This window comes from Moschus berezovskii, chromosome 22 (genome assembly GCF_049115385.1).
Source record: "Moschus berezovskii isolate FMDL1 chromosome 22, NW_MosBer_1.0, whole genome shotgun sequence".
NCBI lineage: Eukaryota > Metazoa > Chordata > Mammalia > Artiodactyla > Moschidae > Moschus > Moschus berezovskii.
The window spans coordinates 38,313,211-38,337,160 of record NC_142481.1 but is presented as its reverse complement, the minus strand read 5'-3'; the positions used below and the strand labels follow the sequence as shown (position 1 = coordinate 38,337,160).

The window sequence follows — 23,950 nt, the reverse complement described above, 5'->3', positions numbered from 1 at the left end:
ATTTTGCTGTGTCCCATATGTTTTGGATCGTTATGCTTTTGTTTTCATTGTCTCTAGGTATTTTTTTTTTTCTTCTTTGATTTCTTCAGTGACCCATTGGTCATCTAATACCATATTGTTTAGCCTCCACATGTTTATATTTTTTACAGTCTTTTTTCTTATAGTTCATTTGTAATCTCATAGTGTTGTGGTTGGAAGATGCTTGATATGATTTCAGTTTTCTTAAACTTGTCAAGGCTTGCTTTATGGCCCAGAATATGATCTAACCTGGAGAACGTTCTGTGTGCACTTGAGAAGAATGTGTATTCTGCTACTTTTGGATGGAATACTCTATAAATATGAATTGAGTTCATCTGGTCTAATATGTCATTTAAAGTCTGTGTTTGTTTATTGATTTTCTGTCTGGATGATCTGTTCATTGATGTAAGTGGGTGTTAAAGTCCCCCACAGTTACTGCTGATTTCTCCTTTATGGCTGTTAGCATTTGCCTTATAAGTTGAGGTACTCCTATGCTGGGTGTGTATACAATTACAATTGTTGTATCTTCTTGGATTGATCCCTTGATCATTATGTAGTATTTTTCTTTGTTTCTTATAACAATATTTTAAAATCAATTTTGTCTGACATGAGTGTTACTATTCCAGCGTTGATTTCTGTTTGCATGGAATACCTTTTTCTATCCCCTCACTTTCAGTCTGTTTGTGTACCTAGACCTGAAGTGGGTCTCTTGTAGACAGCAAATGTATGGGTCTTGTTTCTGTATCCATTCAGCCAGTCTGTGTCTTTTGGTTGGAGCATTTAATCCATTTGCATTTAAGGTAATTACCAAATGTATGTTCTTGTTGCCATTTTGTTAATTGCTTTGGGATTGTTTTCCTAGGTCTTTTTTCTTCCCTTCCTCTTTGGTTCTTTTGTTTTGTTGCCTGTCTTTAGCATTGTGTTTGGATTCCGTTTCCATTTTTGTGTGTACATCTATTGTAGATTTTTGGTTTACAGTTCCCATGAGGTTTTGATAAAGCAGTCTGATACATAAACAAGATTGTATTAAGTTGCTGGTCTCTTAACTTCAATGTGTTTCCAAATATCCTGCATTTGTATTCTCCTCACAGTTGCTGGTTTTGATATCATATTTGTGTATGGATGATTTCCTACCTTTACCGTATGTTTGCCTTTACCAGTGAGCTTTCCTGTTTGTGATTTTGTTTCTAGTTGTGGGCTTTACTTTTCAGCCTAGAGAAGTTCCTTTAGCATTTGTTGCAAAGCTGTTCTGATGGTGCTGAATTCTCTTAGCTTTTGTTTGTCTATAAAGCTTTTGATTTCTCTATTGAATCTGGATAAAAGCCTTGCTGGGTAGAGTATTCTTGGTTGTAGCTTTTTCCCTTTCATTACTTAAAATATATCATGGCACTCCCTTCTGGCCTGCAGAGTTTCCGCTGAAAACTCAGCTGATAACCTATGGGCATTCTCTTGTGTTATTTGTTGCTTTTCCCTTTTTGATTGAAATATTTGCTCTTTGTCTTTAATTTTTGTCAGTCTGATTAATATGTGTCTCAGTGTGTTCCTCCTTGGGTATATCTGTATGGGACCCTCTGTGCTTCCTGGACTTGGTGACTGTCTCCTTTCCCATGTTAAAGTTTTCAGCTATTATCTTTTCAAATGTTTTGTCAGACCCCTTCTCTCTCTCTTCTTCTAAGACCCCTATAATGCGAACATCAATGCATTTAATGTTGTCCCAGAGTCCTCATTTTTTTCATCCTTTTTTCTTTATTCTTTTCCATGGCAGCGATTTCCACCATTCTGTCTTCTAGCTCACTTATTTATTCTTCTGCCTCATTTATTCTGCTATTGATTCCTTCTACTGTATTTTTTCTTTTGGTTATTATATTGTTCATCTCTGCTTCTTTAGATTTTCTCTTTGTTAAACACCTCTTCTGTCTTCTTGATCTGTGCCTCCATTCTTTTCCCAAGATCTTGGATTATCTTTACTATCACTACTCTGAATTCTTTTTCAGGTCAATTGCCTATCACCACTTTACTTAGTTGTCCTTCTAGGGTTCTGTTTTGTCCCTTCATCTGGAGCATATTCCTCTGCTGTTTCATCTTGTCTAACTTTCTGTGTTTGTAGTCTCGCAGGCTGCAGAATGATAGTTCCGCTTGCTTCTGCTGTCTGTCCCCAGCTCGTCATGGCTGCTGCTCTGTCTTTGGAAGCAGAAGATCTTTTCTTAGTAGATTCCACTTCTTTTTTGTCAGTGGTTGTTCAGCAGTTAGTTGTGATTTTGGTGTTTTCATGAGAGCAGGTGAGCGCAGATCCTTCTGTTCTATACCATCTTGTCTGGGCAGGCTTCTCAGCAAATATTTTCTGAACCAGCTCCTCTGTGCCAGGGAGTGTGTCAGAGCTGAGACACAACTACAGAGCTCCAAACAGAGTTGAGGGGACAGAGTAAGGCAAGCAAGTGACAAAGAGATGGGAAAGCCTTAGGTGGTCAAAAATGCCATAGAAAAGATAAAACAAGGTGAGTGATTGGGATGTGATGGGGTCGGGGGGACGTGGGTCAAGGAGACTTCGGAGAAGGAGGTGGTGACATTCAAGTTGAGATGTTAATGGACGGCATGACATTCATGGCTGTATCCCAGCCTACCTGGTTCCCAGCAGGTGCTCTGTGGGTGTTTTTGAATGAATGAAGGAGGGAGGGGTGCCTGGGCAGAGAAAGCGGCACCTGCAAAGGCCCTGAGGTGGGAACTTGCTCAGGGTATTCCAAGCGCCTGTTCTCTCCACCACCCGCCTCTCTGTCTCCTTTGGTGGCTCCCATGTCTCCTCAGGAGCTTGGGGCATCTGGCCTTCCCGCTGTACCCTGACTGTCCCCTTCCCCATGACATGGGAGAGCACATGCTTGGCTCCCAGCAGATGGTGCTGTCCAACTGCTCCCTCCTTTGGGGTCCCAACAAAGCTCCCCCAGGGCTGTGCTGGGCTGGGCAAGAGCACAGTGGGCCCTGCCTCACTTCACACTCTGCTTTGCCCCCGACTAGCTGAGTGACCTTGGGTGGGGTATTAGTTCCCCAGGACCCCTGTAATGAAGCACCACAAACTGGGTGGCTTCAAACAACAGAAATGTGTTCTCTCACAGTTCTGGAGGCTGGAAGTCCAAATTCAAGGTGTTGGCAGGGCCGTGCTCCCTATGCGGGTTCTGGGGGAGGGTACCTCCTTGCCTCTTCCAGCTCCTGGGAGCTGCAGGCATCCCTTGCTTTGTGGCAGTGTCACTCCAGTCTCTGACTCCTTGTCATGACTGCCTTCCCTCTGTGTGTTACACATTATCCTCCGCTACGGACATCAGTCATGTGGGAATCAGGGCCCATCGTACTCCAGGATGTCCTCATCTTAACTCCACGTCTGCAAGTACCCTGTTTCCAAATAAGGTCACATTCTGAGGCGCCAGGGATGAAGATTTTAACACCTCTTCCAGTGGACACAGTTCAGTCTCTCATAGGTGGGTTACATGACCTCTCTGTGGCTCAGATGTCTGATCTGTGAAATGGAATGGTATTAATAGGGCTCATCTGCCAGGCTTGCAGGGCAGCCTAAATGGAATGGGGGAAACCTCAGGACAGAGCCAGGCACTCAGTCAATGCTATTATTTCCATCTCCTCCGTGAAGACTTCCTGAGAGCTGGGACCAGGAGCTGGGGAGCAGACGGCCATGTCCTTGCCCAGAAGGACTTGCTGAGGCAGACTGGGGGCTGGGTGGCCTGGGATGCGGAGGCTTGGAGAGGCCCCTCCACACTGTCTGGATGGGAAGGGGCGGCTGGGCGCCTCTTCAGTGTGGTAGGATGAAAGCCCTTAACAAAAAGTGGGGAGTCCCATTTGCAGAGAGCTAGGGTGCCCGGCCATGGTAGGAGCCCACAAGGCCATTCAGAAACTTGAGTGAGACCAGACGACCTTTCAGACCCAATCAGCCTGGAGATTCTGGGCAGGAGCTTGGGCTGGAAGCCCGGTGCAGCCCAGCAAAGACAGAGGGGCATTTGTAGACTCCCCAAAGCTGGGAGGAGCCTGCAACCTGACAGGCAGGGAAACTGAGGCATAGAGTGAAAGCGACTTGTGGGGGGTTCACACCTAGAGGTGGGAGCCCTTGTCTCCTAGCCTCCCATGGAGGGCCTCTGGGTGGGCCTGGGCACCAGGGGTTAGAGCCCCAGGGCTGTACCCCAGTCCCTGAGGCTGCCACACTCGCAGCTCCTGGTAGCTGCAGGCAGCTACCCTTCGAATGAAGCTGGATTGGAATGACTTTGGCTGGTGGTCATTGTCACCATGCCCTCCACCCTCCATTAGCTTGTTCCCCACTCTGAGCCTGGCCAGACCACCTCCAGGCCCCTGATGTACTTTCGGCATCCCAGAGTCCAACCATGCCCGTCCCCTATAGTGCTTACTGGTAGGCCAGAGGCCAGGGTATGGCCAGCCCCACTTTGCAGATGAAGAAGCTGAGACATGGGGTGGGGGCAAAAAATGGGCAGAACCCGGTGCCTGGTTCCTTGGGGGTCAGGGTGGAGGCTGCTGCTCAGCCTCCTGGGCCAACCCCTACAGTGGTAGGCTGGGAGACCCCGGGACCGAGCCCTTCAGAACAAGGCTCAGTGGAACCAGGGTCCCTGGGATCCTAGAGGAGGCCCCGTCCCCCAAGTCTAGAGCTTATGGATTTGGTGGGGGCTGCAGGGAATAGCCTCCCTCTGGGTGTGGTCTGGCCAAAGCTGGGGGCCTCAGGGGACAGGAGGGGGCATCAGGGCTGACTCTCACAGCAGCCTCCTCCCCACACTGTCTGTATCTATATTTATCCCTACAATAGTCTGACTGCCTGTCGGGAGCGCAGCATTTTCAGGGCACAGCAGCCTTAGTTAAAGTGGAGAAGTGATTTATGTCAAAATGCTGCCCCCCTCCACCTTGACAAGTGCACTGGGCTGTTCTCTGGGGGCTACACGCCAGCTGGTGGGGACCAGTACAGCAGTGTGGGGGCAGGGAGGGCCCCAGGGGGTATGAGCAGCTGGGGGCTGGACCCCCACACACATACACTTCGGAGACATGGGGATGGTGGGGCTGTGGCTGGAAGGTGGGACCAGATAAACTCTAAAGCCTTTCAGCTCAGAGATTCAGAGCTAATTTCTGGAATCCCAGGATTCTGGATTCTTTGCATCCCTAGTCGCAGGCCTCCGCAATTCCAAGATGCCATGGGTCATCTCCCCTTCACCCTAACTCTTCTCTACTTTCGGCAAAGGTTTGTCGAGCTCCCATTCTATGCCTCTCTGCGCTTGGAACAACAGAGGTGAAAATAGACCTGGTCCCGTTTTAAGCTCACGTGAGGGTGACATTTCCTAAGTCAGTGGTTGCAATATGGTGACGATCGTAAATGCATCCCTGTCTGGGGCCAGGGGCTCAGGGGGCAATTTGTAGAGAAGCCCCCAAGTTGTGTGTTTTTTTAAACGTTTTGTGGAAGTATAATACACAATATAGAGCAGACTTCCCAGGTGTACAACGCAATGACTGTTCACGAACCGCAAACATCCGCGTTAGCACCCCCTAGACTGAGACACAAACATGACCGTCCCTGAAGCCCCTGGCAGCCCCTCCCAGCCACGAACACCCTCCCCCAATATCTTGCAACCCCTACTCCCAACAGCATAGATTTGTTTTGTCTGTGTTTAACTTCGCTGATGTAATGGACATGAACTTGGGCAAATTCCCAGAGGTGGTGAGGGATAGGGAGGCCTGGCATGCTGCAGTCCATGGGGTCGTGAAGAGTCGGACACGACTGGGCGACTGAACCACACCACCACCAAAATGACATAGTACAGGATGACACGCTCCTTTGTGTCTGGCTTCCTCCACTCAGCATGTTCATGAGACCCCGTTCCTATTGTTGGTGCTTCCTTGGGCTCATGGCAGTTCAGGCCATTGTGTGCGCATTCATGTCTATTTATCCCCTTTCCTGATGATAGGCACGTAGGGGACTTCTGGCCTGGGGCTATTACAGACAGTGCTGCCCTGGAAGTTCTCAGCTGTGTCTTTTGGGGAACATTCTGCTGGGCATTGCTGGGATCGTCATAACGGATACATTTATTTAGCTTCGTAAACACTGCCAGACGTTCCTCCAAAGTAGTTGTCCCAGGCTACACTCCCGTTGGTAGCGCGTGAGAGTTCCAGTTGCTCCACATCCTTGCTGACACTTGGTATTGCCAGCTTTTAATACATTTTTTAAATTTACTCATTTTGGCCTCACCACATGGCATGCGGGATCTTAGTTCCCCTTCCAGGGATCAAACCCGCACTCTCTGCAGTGGAAGCACGGAGTCTGAACCACTGGACCAACTTTTAAGATTTCATCCTGGGGGTGGGAGCATAGTGACATTGATTATGTTTGGTTTTGCTCAGCTGAGTTTGACGAAGGAGAGAGCTAACTCAAGAAGAGGGAAGGGCATTCCAGGCAGACCAAACATGTGAAAAATTACGGAGGTGTGAAAAAGTATTGTTGGGACCCTGTGAACAGCATAGCTAGAGCCAGAAATGTGTTGAGGCAGTGTGAAGGGGGCTGTCAAGGTGTTTGGATGTTGTCCTGAGAATGGTAGAGAGTCCTGGAGAAGATGTTCTTATTTTGAGCTAGCACCTACAGTGTATCAGGCACTTTGTAATTTCCGCTTGGTGGACAAAAAGACTAAGCTAAGACTCAGAAAGGCCTGTGACTTGTCCAGAGTCATATTAGCAGAGGCTCTGGAATGCAAATCCTTCCAAGCCTCAGTTTGCTCACCTGGAGAGTGGGAGTGGTGAGAGCTCCTTGCTCAAGGATGTAAGTCTGGAACACACTGGGCCCAGCGCCTGAGGCAGGTGGTGTTATTATTCTCGTTTCCCCTCATGTCTCAGTTTGCTTGGCCACACCACCACCTGTCTTCCCTGCCAGCTGACAGGACAGGAGTGGGCTCTCCTAGCTCCCATGATTAGGAAGGGCTGGCTGAGAACTCCAGCCTCAGCACCCTGTTTTCCTGCCCCAGGCAGGTCTCCTAGGACCTGAAAGTTGCTCTGATGTGATCTTATGTGTCAGCTTGGCTAGGCTGTGGTGACGAGTTGTTCAGTTAAACACCTGTCTGATATTGCTTTTGTAGGTATTTTTCAGATGTGATTAGCATTTAAATCGCTAGACTTATGTTAATCCTCCATTACGTGGGTGGGCTACATTCAATCAATCAGAGGCCTTAAAAGAAAGGACTAAGGTCTCTCCCAGAAGGAATTCAGCCCCAAGACTGCAACATAGAAACCTTGCCTAGTGTCCAGTCCTCCTGGCTTGCCCTGTGGATTTGGGACTCAAGAATACAGTATCAACTGTAACCTGAATTTCCAGCTTTGCATCTCACCCTGCAGATTTCAGACTTGTCAGCCCCCACAAATGCATGGGCTGATTCCTTAAAAGAAATCTCTTTCTATGCAGATATCCTCCCAGCGGTTCTGTTTTCTCTGGAGAACTCTAATACAGTTGCCCTTTTTCTTCCTGGGTGTTCTCCTCTGGGAAATGGGGTGAAGGAGGCAACTTAGATCTGGATGCATTCAAGGCACATTCCCACCCTGAAAGCTCAGTAAACACAGCCATCAGGGCCAGTGGGGACCAGGCATGTGGCTGGCCAACCAAGGGTTCCGGCTACCAGGGTATCACCACCTAAGACCAGAGGCTACAGACTCGGAGGTCTGCCAAGGCACGGCAGGAACTCAGCATGTGAAGCTGGCAGGGCTTTTATGGGGACCAAGTATGACGACTGCCTCATTATGCCAAGAGCAGGCTAAACCACAGCCATCCCTGGGTGTGGTCAGCCACTGGGGGGCCATGGAGCAGGCTGGTGTTCAAAGTGTGGTCTCAGATGGGCTGCCTCAGGAGCACCCAGGAGCTTGTTGGAAATGCAGACTCTCAGCTCCCTCCCTAGACCTGTGGGCACTGGCAGCTGCATTTTAACAGGATGCCCCACCTGACCACCCCTCTGGGATCTGTGTGTCCTGAACCCACTGCTAGTATCACCAGGAATGTGAAAGTGTCAGCTGCTCAGTTGTGTCTGACTCTTTGAGACCCCATGACCTGGAACCCTCCAGGCTCCTCTGTCCATGGAATTCTCCAGGCAAGAATACTGGAGTGGGTTGCCATTCCCTTCTCCGGGGGATCTTCCCAACCCAGGGATCAAACCCGGGTCTCTTGCATTGCAGGCAAAATCTTTACTGTCTGAGCCATCAGGGAAGCTCTGCCACCAGGAGGGCTTGTTAAAACACAAATGCCACTCTGGGGACTCTGGCTAAGTGGGTCTGTTTGGGGCCCAGGAACCTGCAGGAGGGAGGGAGGAGGCCCATCTGGGAATCATAGTTGGAGCGATGACAGTGGAGGCCACTCTGGGAACCTCTGCTGTCAGTGATCAGACCCCAATGAGCACGGTCTGCTGCCTGAATGAAGGCTCAGATACCCTCAGGATCCTGGGGGCCATGGCCCAGGAGTATAGACCTTGAAGTATGTGGGGTCTGAGTCTGTTATTCCCTCTCTGACTCCGCATTTACCATCCTGGTCTCCCTTGGCATCTCTGAGCTGTGTCTTCCAGCTGATAAGGGCAGCCTAGGACCATATACTCAACCAGTTTTAAGCCCCCTTTATATGCACCGTAAAACTCACACGTCTCTCCCCCGGCACCTAGCCATCTGGAATCAATGCTAATAGCAGGAGCTGCTGCAGAGTGTCATTCTAAGTGCTTCACCTCACTTAATCCTCGATATCAATACCTGATGAAAGTGCTTTTATTGGTCCTGTTTTTTTTTTTTTAAGGTTTCTGTATTTTATTTATTTAGCTGCACTGGATCTTCATTGCTGGATGCAAACGTTCTCTATTGTGGTGAGAAGGGGCTGCTTTTCATTGCAGTGCATGGGCTTCTCATTGCAGTGGCTTCTCCTGTTGCAGGGCAGGAGCTCTAGGCACAAAGGCTCAATAGTTGTGGCCCATGGCCCTTAGTTGCTCTGAGGTATGTGAAATCTTAACAGGGATGGAACCCATGGCCCCTGCATTGGTAGGCAGACTCTTAACCTCTGGACCACCAGGGAAGTCCCTGTTCCTGTTTTTTATAGAGGGGGAGCAAAGACCAGAGAGGTTAAGTAACTTGCCTGAAACCACACAGCAGGTAAATGAAAGCCCCAAGGATTCAAACCCTGACAGTCCGAGTCCAGAGTCTGTGCTCTCAACTTTGGCACAGTACTGTCCAGAGGACCACACTCCTATCCTTGTAACTTCCATAACAAGAGTCTATAGAGCATTACTTCGTGCGGTTGGCACTGAAAACAGGATTTCATTTTTCAGGTATCAGGTTGAGCAGGCTTGTTCAGAGGGCACAAGAGGTCCCCCAGTTCTGCCAGGCCACCCGCTGTTGCGCTTGCCCCTTGGTCTCCACCAGATGAGACTCTGCAGTGGAGGCTGCTGCCTCCCTGGGCAGCTCAACCTCCCATCTCCCTCTTCGCCATCCGGGTCTCCGTCTCCACCCCCCGCAGCTGCCTCCCCTGCCCTCTGCCGTCCCTCTCCCTGCACCCACCCCTTGAGCCTGCCCCTCTCAGTGTCTCCCGTCACTGTCCGTCTCTGAATTGGGGTTTCTGCAGGCCACCTTGGAGTCTCTTCCCCACAGTGGGTGGGGTGCAAAACCCAGCTTCTGGGTCCTGAGCCACTGGGGTCAGCAGTGAGGGAGAAAGATGGAGTCGGACGGCCATAGCTCTTAGCCTCAGCACCATCCTTCCCTGGCACCACTGCCCCTTCTTGAGCCTCAGTTTCCACCTCTGTGAAGTGGGACTGTGAACCCCTCTAGTGCTGGCCTCTTGGAGCAGTGATGAGGGTCCCAGGATTCAGAAAGGGCTTTGTGATCTCTTGAATGATGTGTGCGGTGGGGCAGTAGCTGTGATTCCTCTGGGGCTGCCGGTGGCGGGAGCGGTCCCTCCCTCATTCATCTGGCACGTGTTTAGCCCACACCTGCCCACGGTGTAAGTGCTCTTCCAGGTGCTGGGAAAACACTGGTGAGCCCTCCCTTGTGGAATGTACACTCTAGAGGGACAGGCAGCGCACAGGGCAGATGGACAAATAGTAAAATGCTTGTGCATCACATTGATCTGCGGAGAAGATGGTGTGGGGCTGAGATTACATTCGCTTGGGCGACCAGGGAAGGCCTATGGGGGATGACATTAAGCTGACAACTAAGATCTGTCGTGCGAAGAAAGGCATCTCTGGCAGGGGGAAGAGCAAGTGCAAAGGCCCTGAGGCAGGAGCGAGGTTGGCACATTTGCAGAGCGGGAGGAGACCAGTGCGGCTGGGGCACAGGGTCTGAGGGTGAGCATGGCATGAGGGGGAGGGTCGGGAGAGGGTTTGGGTTGTGTGACCAGGAAGCGCAGGCCCTGGGAGATTTTCAGGGAGAGCTGTGGTAGCATCTGATTTGCATGTTGGTTTTTTTTATTATTTATTTTTGGCTGTCCTGGGTCTTCATTCCTGCTCGGGCTTTTCTCTAGTTGCAGAGGGTGGGGGAGCTACTCTCCAGTTGCAGAACTCAGGCTTCTCATTGTGGTGGCTTCTCTTGTTGAGGAGCACGAGCTCTAGGCAAGCAGGCTTCAGTAGTTGCAGCTCCCTGGCTCTAGATTACAGGCTCAGAAGTTGTGGCGCACGAGCTTAGTTGCTCTGTGGTATGTGGGATCTTCCTGGATTAGGGATCTAACCTAAATGTGTTTCCTGCATTGGCAGGCAGCTTCTTTACCACTTTGCCACCAGGGAAGCCCCTGCCCCCAAACTGAATGTTTCAATATTCCCTCTGTCTCTGGTGTGGAAAAGAGAGTCTGGGGTTGCTCAGGGAGACCTGACATTGGCCGGGAGAGTAGAAGGGGGGAGATGGGGATGACGCTGGATACATCTTGGAGGTAGAACTGACCGCAGTAGTAGGATAAGCGGTGACGGGGAGAGAGAGAGGCCAAGGATGATGGGTTCCTAGGTTTCTGGCTGGAACTGGAATGTTCTAGACCTGTGGCTCAGCACCAGAATCCCCACTTCTGTTTTTTCTGCTTGAAGAGTAAGATGCCTCAGAAGCCTGGGGCCAGTGGACCCTGTGGGAGCTTAAGCCCGAGTCTTGTCCTTGTCTTGTCCATTGCCGTAGCCCAAGGCGCTCAATGAATGCTGAATGAATGAATGAAGGGGAATTCCCAGGCCCAGCCCACTCTCTGCCCTGCTTTCTGTAAACAGGAATACTGTCCCTTCTGTATCCCTGCCTTCCAATTTCTTCCCTGGGGCCCTGGTCACCCCAGAAGGCTTATGTCCATCTGGGCCAGGAATCAGGACCATCCCCAAGCGGGCCCTGGCTCCCCAGACCCCCTCTCCTGCCCAAAGCCTCCAATTACCTGCGGGGCCCACGGGAGCTGCTTCAGGGAGCTTTCCACCCTGCCCAGATGCGCATGGCAGGCCCAGCCCTCCCTTAATGACACCTTGCCTGCCGGCCCTCTTGCTGGAGTAGGAGGGGAGGGGGCCCGGCCCAGCCTAGGCTGTGGTTTCTTTTTCCATTGCGTCAGGCCTCAGGGTCCGGCCCGCCTGCCCGCTGCCGGCTGGCACAGAGGGATCCACTCTGACCCCCGCCTGCCCCATTCCAGACACCATGTGCTCCCCGTTTCGGGCATCTAGAAGCTTCCAGCCAGAGGGTGAGTTGGGGATGGGGGACCTGCCCCTAACTGGGGAAGGCGTGCCCCTTCCCCACCCACCCATTGCTCCGGCTCTCTGGGGCCTGCGAGCTGATCCAGGTGGGGTGGCAGTGGGCTTTGAGGAGCCCCACCCAGTCCGAGCCTCCCGTGGGACCTGGCCCTCCTGGCCACACCCTCAGCCAGGCCGGAGCCAGTGAACGGTAGGAGGACAGTGCAGTAAGCGCGTGCTGATGGTGGCTCAGATCCGGGGGAGAGCGGGAAAAAGTGGCCCCAGCGTGATCATTGCGTGCTTGCCTTCACATTTTTTAGTCTGGGGGCCTGAGTGTGTATCCGTGTGTACATGCACCAGGAAGTGTGTGAACCCTGGTGTGTGTACCTGACCCCCCAGAATGAAAACAGAGGTCTCTGACTTGGCAGTGGGGTGGATGGTGGCCCAAGTGGCATCTCAGCTGTTAGGAAGGGGCCTGTGAGGTGAAGAGGAGGTGAGTGGGCTGGAATTCACCCCATCAGTGATGATGGGAGAGGCAGGGGTGTGGACAGGGTAACCCCAGAGGAACTAGTGACCTTGGCGCTCTGGGGCCCTCTTAGTCTCAGGCTCCCTTGGCCTTGGCTGACACCCCAGATAGCCCCCACCTAGGTTCTAGATCCCCACCATGACCAGCAGTACCTCTGCCCTGGCCGGAACGCCATATGTTGGCCTGGGAGTCTGGAGACTTGGCTCATGCCCTGCCTCTGCTGGTTCCTGACTATGTGACCTTGGACAGGTGACTTCTGCTTCTGAGCCTCAGTTTCCTTATCTGAAAAATGGGAGTGGCTGTCATGCTTCCCCTCCCCATCCTCCATGGGTAGGTGTAAGCATAAACAGGTGTTTGCTCAGCCCCCTGGCAAGATATCCTTTTCTTAAAAAAAAAAAATACTTATTGACTGCACCGGGTCTTAGTTGCAGGACAGATCTTTAACTGGGGCATGCAGGATCTAGCTCCCTGACCAGGAATCGAATCCAGGCCTCCTGTGTTAGGAGCGCAGAGTCTTAGCCACTGGATCACCAGGGAAGTCCACGATGTCTATGAGGGACATCGATATTCCCGGTTCTCCTCGCTGAGTCGAAGATTTGCTCACCCCTCCCCCACGGGGCACAGCCACCCAGCTGCACACAGGGAACAGGAATGCGACTCTCCAGCCCCTCGGATGGAAACTGGAAACTAATTTTTACACGACATGAATAAATCCTGCAGGCAAATTGCAGTGCTGTCCTGATGCTCTGGGCTCGTGTGATTATAATGAGGTTCTAGGGACAGACGGTGGGAGGGAGGGGGCTGAGCACTGGCTTTGTCTCTGCCCAGATCCTCTGCCTGCCAGGCATGCCCCGGATGCTGCGTCTGGAGCCCCACACTCACCCAGGACTCCTGAGACCTGGGCCCAGCGAGAGGCTGGCGCTCAGGGAGTGGGCTGGGCCCCGGGTCAGCGGGAGGGGGCGGGCCCAGCATTGCCACTGTGACTCCATCCTTCTGCTTGGATGACAGCCACCTCCTCGCTGGCCTCCCTGCTGCCTCTCCTCTGTCTAACAACCCCTTCTCCCCACAGGGGCTGGAGTGAGCTTTTAAAACACAAATCAGATCATGTCACCTCTCTTCTTAAAACCCTCCAAGGCTTCCATCACTCTCAGAACAAAGCCCTGGCTCCCCCTAGGAGCCTCCAGCCCACAAGACCTGGCTGCCCTCCAGGCTGGAACAGGAACTCAGAGAGGGCTGAGGCTGGGCCATCTTCTTAACTGCCGGGCCCAGCCCTGGCACAGTTCTTGGGACTCAGCAGACGCTCGGTAAACACTCTGGAGTGAATGAGCGAGCCTCGGTGTCGCAAGGCGCCAAGGTGTCAGTTGCTCAGGAGAAGCCCAGGTTTTCCTGGCAACATGAATGGGATGCCTGTGTCCACCTTGATGTGTTACTGCTCTGACAGGAGCAACTTGGACCTGCGTGTATCTCACGGGTAAAGACAGACCAAAGCAGAGAACTTCCGGGACAAACTAAACACTCATATAGAGAGATTCCTTTTTCATGCATTTTGTGCATTCTTTCTCCAGGCTTTTCCCCATCCCCACCCCCCACCCCTCCCCAACCACACACACACACTTCTCTCTCCACATCTTGAGGGCCAGGTGGCAGTGCCTCCCCAGGGTATGGAGGGCCGCAGCAGATGTCTGTCCCCTCTCTGACCCTCAGTGTTGTCCCCCTAGACTGTGAGGTGCTGCTGCCGCCACCGCTGCCAACCCCCATGGCCTACATACCCGGTGGGGGTGCCCCAGTCTCGGGGGCGGCCCCCGTGGGTTCCCAGTACTGCGTGTGCAAGGTGGAGCTGTCGGTCAGTGGCCAGAACCTGCTGGACCGGGACGTCACCTCCAAGTCCGACCCCTTCTGTGTCCTCTTCACAGAGACCGATGGCAGGTGGATGGAGGTGAGGCCCCTTGGTGTGCAGCTGCCCTGGGTGGTGGGCGACGCAGTCGCTGGGGAGCATTCCCCCTGCCTCCCTGGGGTCAGGCCCCTGGAATTACTTGGAATGGGAGCTGGGGATTACCAGGAAAATTGTTATTCTGAAATGTTTGTAATATTAGTTAAAATATTTATATTTATGTTTATTATAACTCATTGGTGATGGGCAGGGAAGCCTGGCACGCTGCAGTCCATGGGGTTGCAGAGTTGGACACGACTGAGCGACTGAACTGAATAATTTGTAGATTTATGTTTACATAATTTTTTACTTAGTGTTTATAATATTTTAAGTTACTGTTGTTGTTTAGTCGCTCAGTCATGTCCGACTCTTTGCGACCCCATGGACTGTAGCCCGCCAGGCTCCTCTGTCCATGGGATTTCCCAGGCAAGAATACTGGACTGGGTTGTCATTTCCTTCTCCAGGGGATCCTCCCAACCCAGGGATTGAACCCATGTGTCCTGCATTGTCAGGTGGGTTCTTTACCACTGAGCCACCAGGGAAGCCCTTAAGTTACTATAATAGATAGTTAACAGAGAGTTTTGCAAAATGCTTGCTTCCATTTTTAAAATAGCTTTCCCCACTCATTCCTCAATGAGCACAGTCAGTGAGGAGCAGAGAGAGAAACAGGGAACTCTGTTAGGCTTTGGTCCCAGAGCTGAGCCAAGACCCAGCTCTGTTGCTCCCTGCTGTGTGGTTTTGGGCAAGCGGCTATCCCTCTCTGAGCCTGTCTCCTCATCTGTGAAATGATTTTTTTTTTTTTTAATGCCTACCTTGGAGAGCCTCAGAGCTGAGGATGCTGATGGTACCACAGCCAAGGATTTCTGAGCGAGAAGACTTTGGCCTGTGGACTAGGGAAAGATGTAGCTTAAGGAAGGATACTGAGAAATCCAAACCATTAAGACTTTCAAGGTTTAAAAATGGCTTTGTTTCCTATTCCAAAAGGGATCTATATGCATTGTTGTAAACTGAGACAATCCAGAAAATCAAAGTGGTTGGGAACTCACCTGTCAGGGAGAACCAGCTGTGAATGGTTTGGTATCCAGCCTTCCAGATAATTTTGCATGCATGTAAACTTTCCAAAATATGTCTCTTAATTTTCATAGTTATTTAACGAGGCCTCGGTGGGCATCCCCCAGAACATACAGTGGTTTACAAAGAGTTTCCACAGATGTTGGCTCCTTCTTATGAAGCCAAGGAAATGGGCTTGTTGACCCATTTTACAGAGGGGAAAATGGGGCCCAGAGTGGGGAGGGACTGGTCTGTCTCACCCAGCACATTGGTGATGCAGCCAGAAGTGGGAGGTGGGATGTGGGGTCAGCCAAGGACTGCCGGGAGAAGCCTGAGTCCTATCTGCCAGGTTTCCGGAACTCCCGCCCTGCCCCACCCCTCAGGGGGTAATGTCCACCCCCTCCTCCCCCAGGCACCCACCTCCATTCACTCCCCCCACCCTCCTCAACAATCTCTCTCCCACCCAGGCCAGCCACCCTGGCTAAAAATAGCCCGGGGCCAAGACCTCTTCCATCCCTGCTGCTCTCTGGCCCTTGGAAATGGAATGGGTGGGAGGAAAAATCAACACAGCCCAGGCCCCATAATAGACTGTCACCCAGACTCCGTGGTTTGGGGCCTCAGTGCAGAGAAGCCAAGAGGGGGGTTCCTGTCCCAGCCCCACCAGTGGCCCCCAGTGTATGGCCCTGTCCTTCCCCAGGCCTCAGTTTCCACTCTAAATGGGGGGTCGGGGCCGCTTAGTTCCCAGTTTTGACATCCCAGGGCTCCGTGAAGGTACAAACATCTGCCTCCATGGGAGACAGGGAACCCTGACCTCACCTCCTCCTAAATACCCCTCCTCCTGTATCTTCTCTCAGCTTCATGTAAAACATGGTTTGATAAAACGGTTCTCCACAAATTAGAAGGAAGCAAAGCCACAGACACTCAAATCCTTTCATTTTACAGAAGTGGAAACTGAGGTTCCGATGGAAAATGAGACTCCCTCTGTCACTTAACCTTGTCAGGGACAGGGTCTGAACTCTTGTCCTAGAACCTGGGCATGGAGCCAGGGCCAGTGTGTTAGAAGCGTGAAGGCTGGAGTCAGGACTGGGTTCAAATCCTGGCTGTGCCCTCTAGCTGTTCAACCTTGGGTAAGTCACTTAACCTCCCTGTGCTTCAGTGTTCTCCTATGTGAGCTGGGAGTAATGATTGCTTCAGCCACGCGGATAACTGCCCTGAGTGTCTGGCACGGAGATGGGTGTTCCATGAATAAACACCATGATTTCCTATAGCCAGGAAGAGGTTAACAGGGCTTCCTTAGTGACTCAGTGGTAAAGAACTACCGGCTAATGCAGGTTTGATCCCTGGGCTGGGAAGATCCCCTGGCAAAGGAAATGGCAACCCACTCCTGTATTCTTGCCTGGGAAATCCCATGGACAGAGGAGCCTGGTAGGCTGCAATCTGTGGAGTCATGAAAGATACCACTTAGTGACTAAACAACGACAAAAAAGGGGTGAACTGGCTGCCCGACTCTGACTCCTGTTCCCTGCTCCTTTGCCAGTACGACAGGACGGAAACTGCAATCAACAACCTCAACCCCGCTTTCTCCAAGAAGTTCGTGCTTGACTACCACTTTGAGGAGGTGCAGAAGCTCAAGTTTGCCCTGTTCGACCAGGACAAGTCAAGCATGCAGCTGGAGGAGCATGATTTCCTGGGCCAGTTCTCCTGCAGCCTGGGCACGGTGAGCCGGGCCCCCCTAGGAGGATGGGGTCAGTGCAAGTCGCCTGGCTCCTAAGGATGGAGCACCTCCTGGGGAGTGTCCTGCTGCCTGCCTTCCCTAGTCCCATTTTCCCCCACCTGCCTCTGGAGGTGGCAACACAAATGCAGTCAGCTTTAGGGGCCCGCAGGCACCAAAAGGGGGAAGGAGCCAGGTGGGCTTGGGGCCAGGCTGAAGTGCTCTCATCCCAAGACACTGAGCACGGTGACAGAGGGGTGCGGGCCCCTGTGGCCAGAGCTGCTGAGTGACAGAAGCAGGCAGGTGTGGTCTTGACTACCTGGGGTGGGAGCATTAAGCCACAAAGACACCCTTGGTCGTCCCACTTCCGCGACTGGCTCACTCTGTGACCCTGGGCAACTTCCTTTCCTTCTTTGGGCTACACTTCCCCCTGCGGCTCACTCTCTGGTGTGCTTATGGAAGTTGCAGGGCTAAGACTTCCTGACACAAGTTCCGATCACTGTTAACAGTTCTGGGCTCTAGGGCAAGCCCCACAGCCTTCTGAGCCTCGCGTTTTTCTTGGGAACAGTGATGACTGCTCTGCTCAGCCTATAGGGATAGTGGATGAATAAAATGGAAACGGCTCCAAGAGTTTCTTGTAGAGACTGAAACGCCCTGGGCTTTCCAGGAAATGATGTTCAATGAAAAAAGCAAGGGCCCAGCAGTGGCCTGAGAAGTGAGGTTGTGTCCCTCAGGGTCCCCACCAAGTGTCTACACCCTCAAAGGGTAACGGAGCAGAGAGCTGAAGGACCAGTGGGCGGAGCAGGAACCAACAAGGGGTGGGGAAACCTGCACAGGGCATAACACGAGCGGGAAGCCGGGCCACCCCTGGTCAGGAGGGAGGGGCAGTGCAGGAAGTGGTATTGCCAGGGGCCAGGGGTGAGCTGTCGCCACCATAGGGAGGCCCCAGGACTGGAACTGAGGCTGATGATGAGCAGCAAAGCTTCCGCCTAGCCTTTCTCCCCCCACTGGGGGGAGGGGTGAACCCCCACAATCTAGAAGACAGGGGAGCCAGGTGAGGTAGTCCACAGTGGCACAGAGAAGGCTGAGAGTGGAACTGGTGGGGTGGGGGGAAGCTAGCACAGGGACAGTAAGAACATGCTCACATCAGCACAAAGAAATACGAGCATTTCCCCCGAGAAACCTAGAACCGTGGTGGCACACGGAGGGTGTGAGAATGGGGAGCACAGAGGGGTGGGAGGGAGACCTCACAGTGTGTTCCACTTGTCCTCCCTCCATTGTCCTGATCCTTGAATCCTGTGTGAATGTCTTCATTATTCAAACCATTGAAAATACATGGAAGGAGTCAGGATTTGATCCTCTCCATCAGGGATCACACCCAGAGGGAGGTGGGGGTCTCTGGATAACTCTGGGGGAGGCGGTTACTGGCACGCCCCTCTTCAGCAGCCTCCAGAATGTGAGCCTTCCAGGAGCCTTTTCCTGGGGGCTTGCAGGTCCCCAGGAATCGGATTACCTGAATTCCAACCCAGCTGTGAGACCTCGGACAAGTGTCTCAACCTCTCTGGGCCTCAGTCGCCTCAGCTGCCCAGTGGAGCTAGCAGGGGTGGCCGTCTGTCTCCCACGGCGGGGAGCCCACAGTGGGAGGTTTTAACCTGCTCCTGGCATGGAGTGTTGTGCTGCGAGCAGTGCCTGTTGAGTATTCTTCTAGCACCTCTCCCTCCTCTCTCCCTCCAGATCGTCTCCAGCAAGAAGATCACTCGGCCTCTGCTGCTGATGAATGACAAGCCTGCAGGGAAGGGCTTGATTACGGTACCGCTCTCCGTGGGCACCCTCCGCCACCGCCCTCCCCCCCCCACCCGCGCTGCCCACTGCCCTCCCCCATCAATGGGCCGCTTCACTGGCAGATAATAACCAGCTTTGTTTGGAGTAAAAAGGCCCAACTTACAACTTAGCAACAGGTCTCTTAGCAACGGGCTTCTGGCTCCACATATGATGCGTTGGGGCTGCCAAGCTTGGGGGTAGAGGGGGACTGCCAGGGGTCCCCACGGCGTCTCCCCGGGCCAGGGCGCTCCTACTCCTCCCTGCATCCCCTCCCAGCCCTGGTCCCTGCTGTCTTCCCTTGGGGGGTCTTTCAGGCGGTTTCAGGAGCTCCTTGCCCCTCGCAGCTTGGCTCATGGCTGCAATGCGCAATGATTCCTCTGATGCGCAAAGATTCAGCGATGCGCAATGATCCCTATGCTGCAGAGTGATTCTTAAGATGCACAGGCCCTTTGAGCAGATGAGCTCTTTGGTCCTCAGACTCTGGGAAGGCAGAGTCTGCTTCTACAGATGAGGGAACAGAAGCCCAGAGAAAAAGTGCCCCGGGGCGGTTCAGCCAGTGAGCCTCCCTCCTGGCTTGTCCCCCTTCAGAGCCTGTGACGGAAGCCAGGGAAACTGGCCATGCAGGGAGGAGGAGGGCTGTACCTGTGTGTCTTCACTCAGCAGAATTACTCGCCTGCTCTGGAACATTCCTGGCTCCCCACTGCCTGTGGAGCCGTGCATTCCGGGCTGGGAGGGACCCAGCAATCTCAGCTGTTTTTTTACCCCATTCATGACCATGGGCCTGAGTTCTGGAAAACTGAACTCTAAGCACGAAGTGGAAGTGTTAGTGGCTCAGTCATGTCCGACTCTTTGCAACCCCATGAACTGTATAGCCCGCTAGGCTCCTCTGTCCATGGGATTCCTGGAGTGGGTAGCCATATCTTTCCCCAGGGAATCTTCCCTGCCCCCCTCCCGCCCCACTAGGGATCGAACCCGGGTCTCCCAGACAGCAGGCAGATTCTTTACCGTGTCAGCCACCGGGAAGCACTTACCCCAGGCTCTTATCTACTGTTCTGCCACCTTGAATGTCCCCTCCCAGCCTCCTCCCACCTCTTGGGGTTCAAAACCTCCCCATTTAAGTGCCTCCACTGGTCAGCTGTCCTCCACATGGAAGCCAGCCCAGAAGGACCCCACCCAGCTGGTGTGCCCTCCCCCAGCATTTCCAGCCGCTCCCCTCCAGACCTGGATACCCTCCTCTTTTGAAATAGGGGTGATAATAGGGCCTACCCTACAGGGTTGTTGAGCAAGGTCTCAGCTGGAGGGGAGGCAGGAGAGAGGGGCCTCCAGCCTGGCCTCTGTCCCTAGTTCTCAAGTAGCTTGTTCAGCAGGTAGGGCTATCCTAGAGGTGTGGGAGGGGAGGAAGTCCTAGCCGAGAGAGCACCAGCCCACTTGGGTGCCTGTTGGCCAGAGGGCCTTCCCTGCCCGCTCTAGAGAGCGGGAGAGGCCCAGAGAGGGCAGATGGTAGCCTCGAGGTCACTCAGCTGGCACGTCCCTGGCCGGCCTGGGGCAGGGGGCATTGGCTGATGGGGAAGGCGTGGAGGGTTGATGACTAGTGTGAGCTGATGAGACAGCAGAGGGAGCTCAGGTGGTCCCACCTTTGCCCTGGGCCTCAGTTTCCCTGGCTGCACAGTGAAGGTGCTAGAATTTCCGATGCCTTGGGTGTTTTGAGGTGGCTGTATATGCTCTCTGGGTCTGCAGTGGGGGGATGAGGCGGCCTGGCAGGCCGTTCCCCTACCCAGAACCTCTCCCCAGGGCTCTGGACTATCCCTGTGTCTGATTCTCAGATTCAGATGAGTTATTTAGCCCCATTTTCCTGAAGATGGAAACTGAGATTTTAGGAAGACAAGAGGCTTATCCCAAGTCACCTGGTACTACTTTTCCTCTCCCCGCCCCACCCTACCCCAGAGAATTGACTGCTAGGGCATCCCGTGTCCACCCTGCCTGAAAGGAGGTTGGAGGAGGGAGTCTTGGCGACAGGCCTCAACCCCCAACTTTCCTCTGGCCTTGCAGATCGCTGCTCAGGAGCTGTCAGATAACCGGGTCATCACACTGAGCCTGGCGGGCAGGAAGCTGGACAAGAAGGTGAGGCAGGCAGGGGAGGGGGTTCTCCATCAAGGGGCAGCAACCCTCCCCCAGTTCTAGGGTTGTATGGCCTGGGACTTCTGGCCACCACCTTCCTTGCCCCTCCAGGGACAAGGCCATGTACATGGCCCTGCGGGCTATTCCAAATTAAGACTGCTTCACCACTGAGGTAGCAAGTTTCTTATCACATAGAGGTATTCAAGACGTGGCTAGAAGCCTACTCGTTGGGGCACCCCGTCTCTCTAAATGCTTGGGTCTTTACAATAACCTGCAGGACCCCACCTAGTGCATCCATCACCCCCTGATTCCCTGACCTCACCCCTTCCACATTCCCTGCCTTCCTTCTGTTTTAGTCAAATCAGCCTCTTCACTGTCTGGGATTAAACCAGGCACCTCCTGCCTCAGGACCTTTGCACTTGCTGTCCCTTCTGCCCTGAAGTTTTTCATGACTGGCCCCTCCCTCACTTTCATCAGGCCTTTGCTTATAATGTTACCTTCTAATTAAGCCTTCCCTAAAGAACCCTGCAATGGTCCCTAACCTTCCACCCCCTCCTCCTCTACTTGTCTCCTTAGCGCTAAGTCCTGCCTAGTGTCTGTTGTTATTATTTGTGTGTCTTCGTTGCTGCAGGCAGGCCTCTCTAATTGCACTGAGCGGGGGCTGCTCTCTAGCTGTGGTGCTGGGCTTCTCTTATTGCGGAGCATGGGCTCTAGGTGTGTGGGCTTCAGTAGATGCGGTGTGCAGCCTTAAGTTGCTCCATGGAATCTTTCCCAATCAGGGATCGAATTTGTGTCCCCTGCCTTGGCAGGCGGATTCTTATCCATTGGACCACCAGGGAAGTCCCAATGTATGTTATTTACTCATTTGTTTTACATCTCCCCCCTCTTGAATGTAGCCTGTTATAGAGTCTGCACTTTCTTAAATGGAGTTTTAAAGAACTCTTCTGCTAGGATAATTTTGCTTTTATTTTTTCAGAACCCCACTAAAATAAATTAAAATCCCATTCTGCTGGGTACCTCCCCCTGCCCTGGAACATTCTCTCTCTGACGTCCTGCCCCACCTGAGATGCTGGAATTGTAACTTCTACAGGCTCCAGGCCTCCGGCTCTCTGAGCACAAGCTCTGGTCACCCCAGGATGGGGTGGTTTCTCCTGGGGATGCTGCTTGGTTCCAGGAGGCTGCAACTGCCTGGGTCTCTGCTGAGCCCTGCAGAGGCTGAGGGGGTGGGGCCAGCAGCTCCTGCTCCTGATGCTGGGGGAGGTAGGGGGAGGTGGGGAGACATCTGGGCCACACCCCCACCCCATCTGAATCTGGTAGTTATGCCTCCCTCACCCACATCCTCCCGCTTCCTCCAGGATCTCTTCGGGAAGTCAGACCCATTTCTCGAGTTTTATAAACCAGGAGATGACGGCAAGTGGATGCTGGTCCACAGGACTGAGGTGGGTGTGTGGGGCACCAGGGGTTTCTGAACCAGTGGGCCTGCAGTCTGGCCACCCCGACAGCTCGGGACAGGACCAGGCAGGCACATCCTACAGTGCCCAGGAAAACCCCTGATGGCCCCTAAGGACTTGCTCCCTCCTCATCATGGGGGTGCTCATGTCCATCCCCAGAAGTGTGGCTGTGGGTCTCTCCACCTTGCCCTCCCCCTGTCCCATTGGGTTGGCCCGATCCCAGAGCACTGCCACCCCTGGGTCCCAGCTCACCCCTACCTCCTCACTGTCCTGCAGGTGATCAAGTACACGCTGGACCCCGTATGGAAGCCGTTCACCGTGCCCTTGGTGTCCCTGTGTGATGGGGACATGGAGAAGCCCATCCAGGTGAGTGAGGGGGGCTGCAGGAACCCTGCTGCCCACCCTGCCAGCTCTGGCCTCCTGGTCACCTGAGGCTTCCTGGGGATGCCTTGGCAAAGCTCTTTCTTATTAAGATGGAAAAAGAACCCATGGTGGGGAGGGGCAAGAGACCTGAGTCCTTGTCCCAGGTCTGCCTGACCCTCTGACTGATCTGGGCAGTGCCCTCATCTCTGTGAACCTCTTGTTTAAAATGGGAACAGAGTGACTGCCCTATTCTTCCCAGAGGGCTGTGTGTTGCTCGCTAAGCTAATGAATGCAGAATCACCTTGGAAACAACCAAGTATTGTTGCTGTGAAGATGGTGATTACTAGTCTCTAAAAGCCCTCAGTCCTTGGGGCCGGGTCTGAGAGCAGATGGGGTGGGGCAAGGCAGCAAGGCCGTGTAGGGACCCCCAGACAGGGCACCAGGAAACTGGGTTCTGGTTCTGGCTCTCCTGCTGCCACTGTAAGACTTTGGACCAGTGCTTCCCACTTAGAGTCTCGGTTTACCCATCAGTACAATGGGTACAGTAATTCCTGTCCTCTTTCTAGGAGTGTCATGGCAGCTAAGTTAGTATATCAAGCTGGGACTTTTTGTGCCCATCTCAGGAAAAGAAGTACAAGTCTAGGGAGGACTCCACGCCATGGCCCATGAGGCCAAGTGGGCCACAACCCAAGATAGAGTAGCAGCCCAGTGTCAGATGTGTGGGGAGTGCAGCTTCCTGCACCAGAGGGAGGAGTCTCCATTACTGGAGTGGACACTGTTTCTCCTCTTCCCAGCAATCTTGGAAGCCTTCCTGTAGGAGGCAGTTCAGGAGCTACAGTCATCACCCCAAGAAAGGTAGTCATATCTAGAGAGGGAGAGGGAGGCACCACCCCCTCAAAGAAAGACATGGGGTTTGCTCAGGAAACAGAGGAGCTGACTGCCTGCTGCGGGCAGCTCTGGGTGACCTCGCTGGACCCACCGCAGGTTATGTGCTACGACTATGACAACGACGGGGGCCACGACTTCATCGGCGAGTTCCAGACCTCGGTGTCACAGATGCGTGAGGCTCGTGATGGCGTCCCGGTAAGATGCGCACGAAGGCGTGACCCCCAGACCTCCACAGGGGACGGGGAAGGGGCAGGAGCATTTGAATCAGGGGCAGACAGGGGCTCAGATCCCACCTCTCTGCCTTATGACCTCGAGCAAGACATTCAGTCTCTCTGAGACTCAGTTTCCCTTTCTGTCAAGCGGAGGCAAAAGAGTAGAGCGGGAATTACATGAGATTAT

At 53.2% G+C, this 23,950-nt stretch overlaps 1 protein-coding gene across 5 annotated transcripts in view; it reads left to right on the top strand.

Annotated features, from left to right (window-relative positions):
• Window positions 1-23,950, top strand: part of CPNE2 (copine 2) — a 51,947-nt gene that overhangs the window by 6,022 nt on the left and 21,975 nt on the right. For 2 of the 5 annotated variants that reach the window (XM_088830037.1, XM_055412698.2), the window contains exons 2-8: window positions 13,938-14,155; window positions 16,737-16,916; window positions 18,645-18,719; window positions 20,781-20,852; window positions 22,205-22,288; window positions 22,577-22,666; window positions 23,585-23,746. In XM_088830037.1, the coding sequence (XP_088686163.1) occupies window positions 13,976-14,155; window positions 16,737-16,916; window positions 18,645-18,719; window positions 20,781-20,852; window positions 22,205-22,288; window positions 22,577-22,666; window positions 23,585-23,746 (843 nt within the window). In that variant the 5' untranslated portion in view covers window positions 13,938-13,975. Of the gene's footprint in view, window positions 1-13,937; window positions 14,156-16,736; window positions 16,917-17,821; window positions 17,965-18,644; window positions 18,720-20,780; window positions 20,853-22,204; window positions 22,289-22,576; window positions 22,667-23,584; window positions 23,747-23,950 lie in introns of those variants that run through there. The other 3 variants (XM_088830038.1, XM_055412699.2, XM_088830040.1) reach the window with 2 other exon arrangements.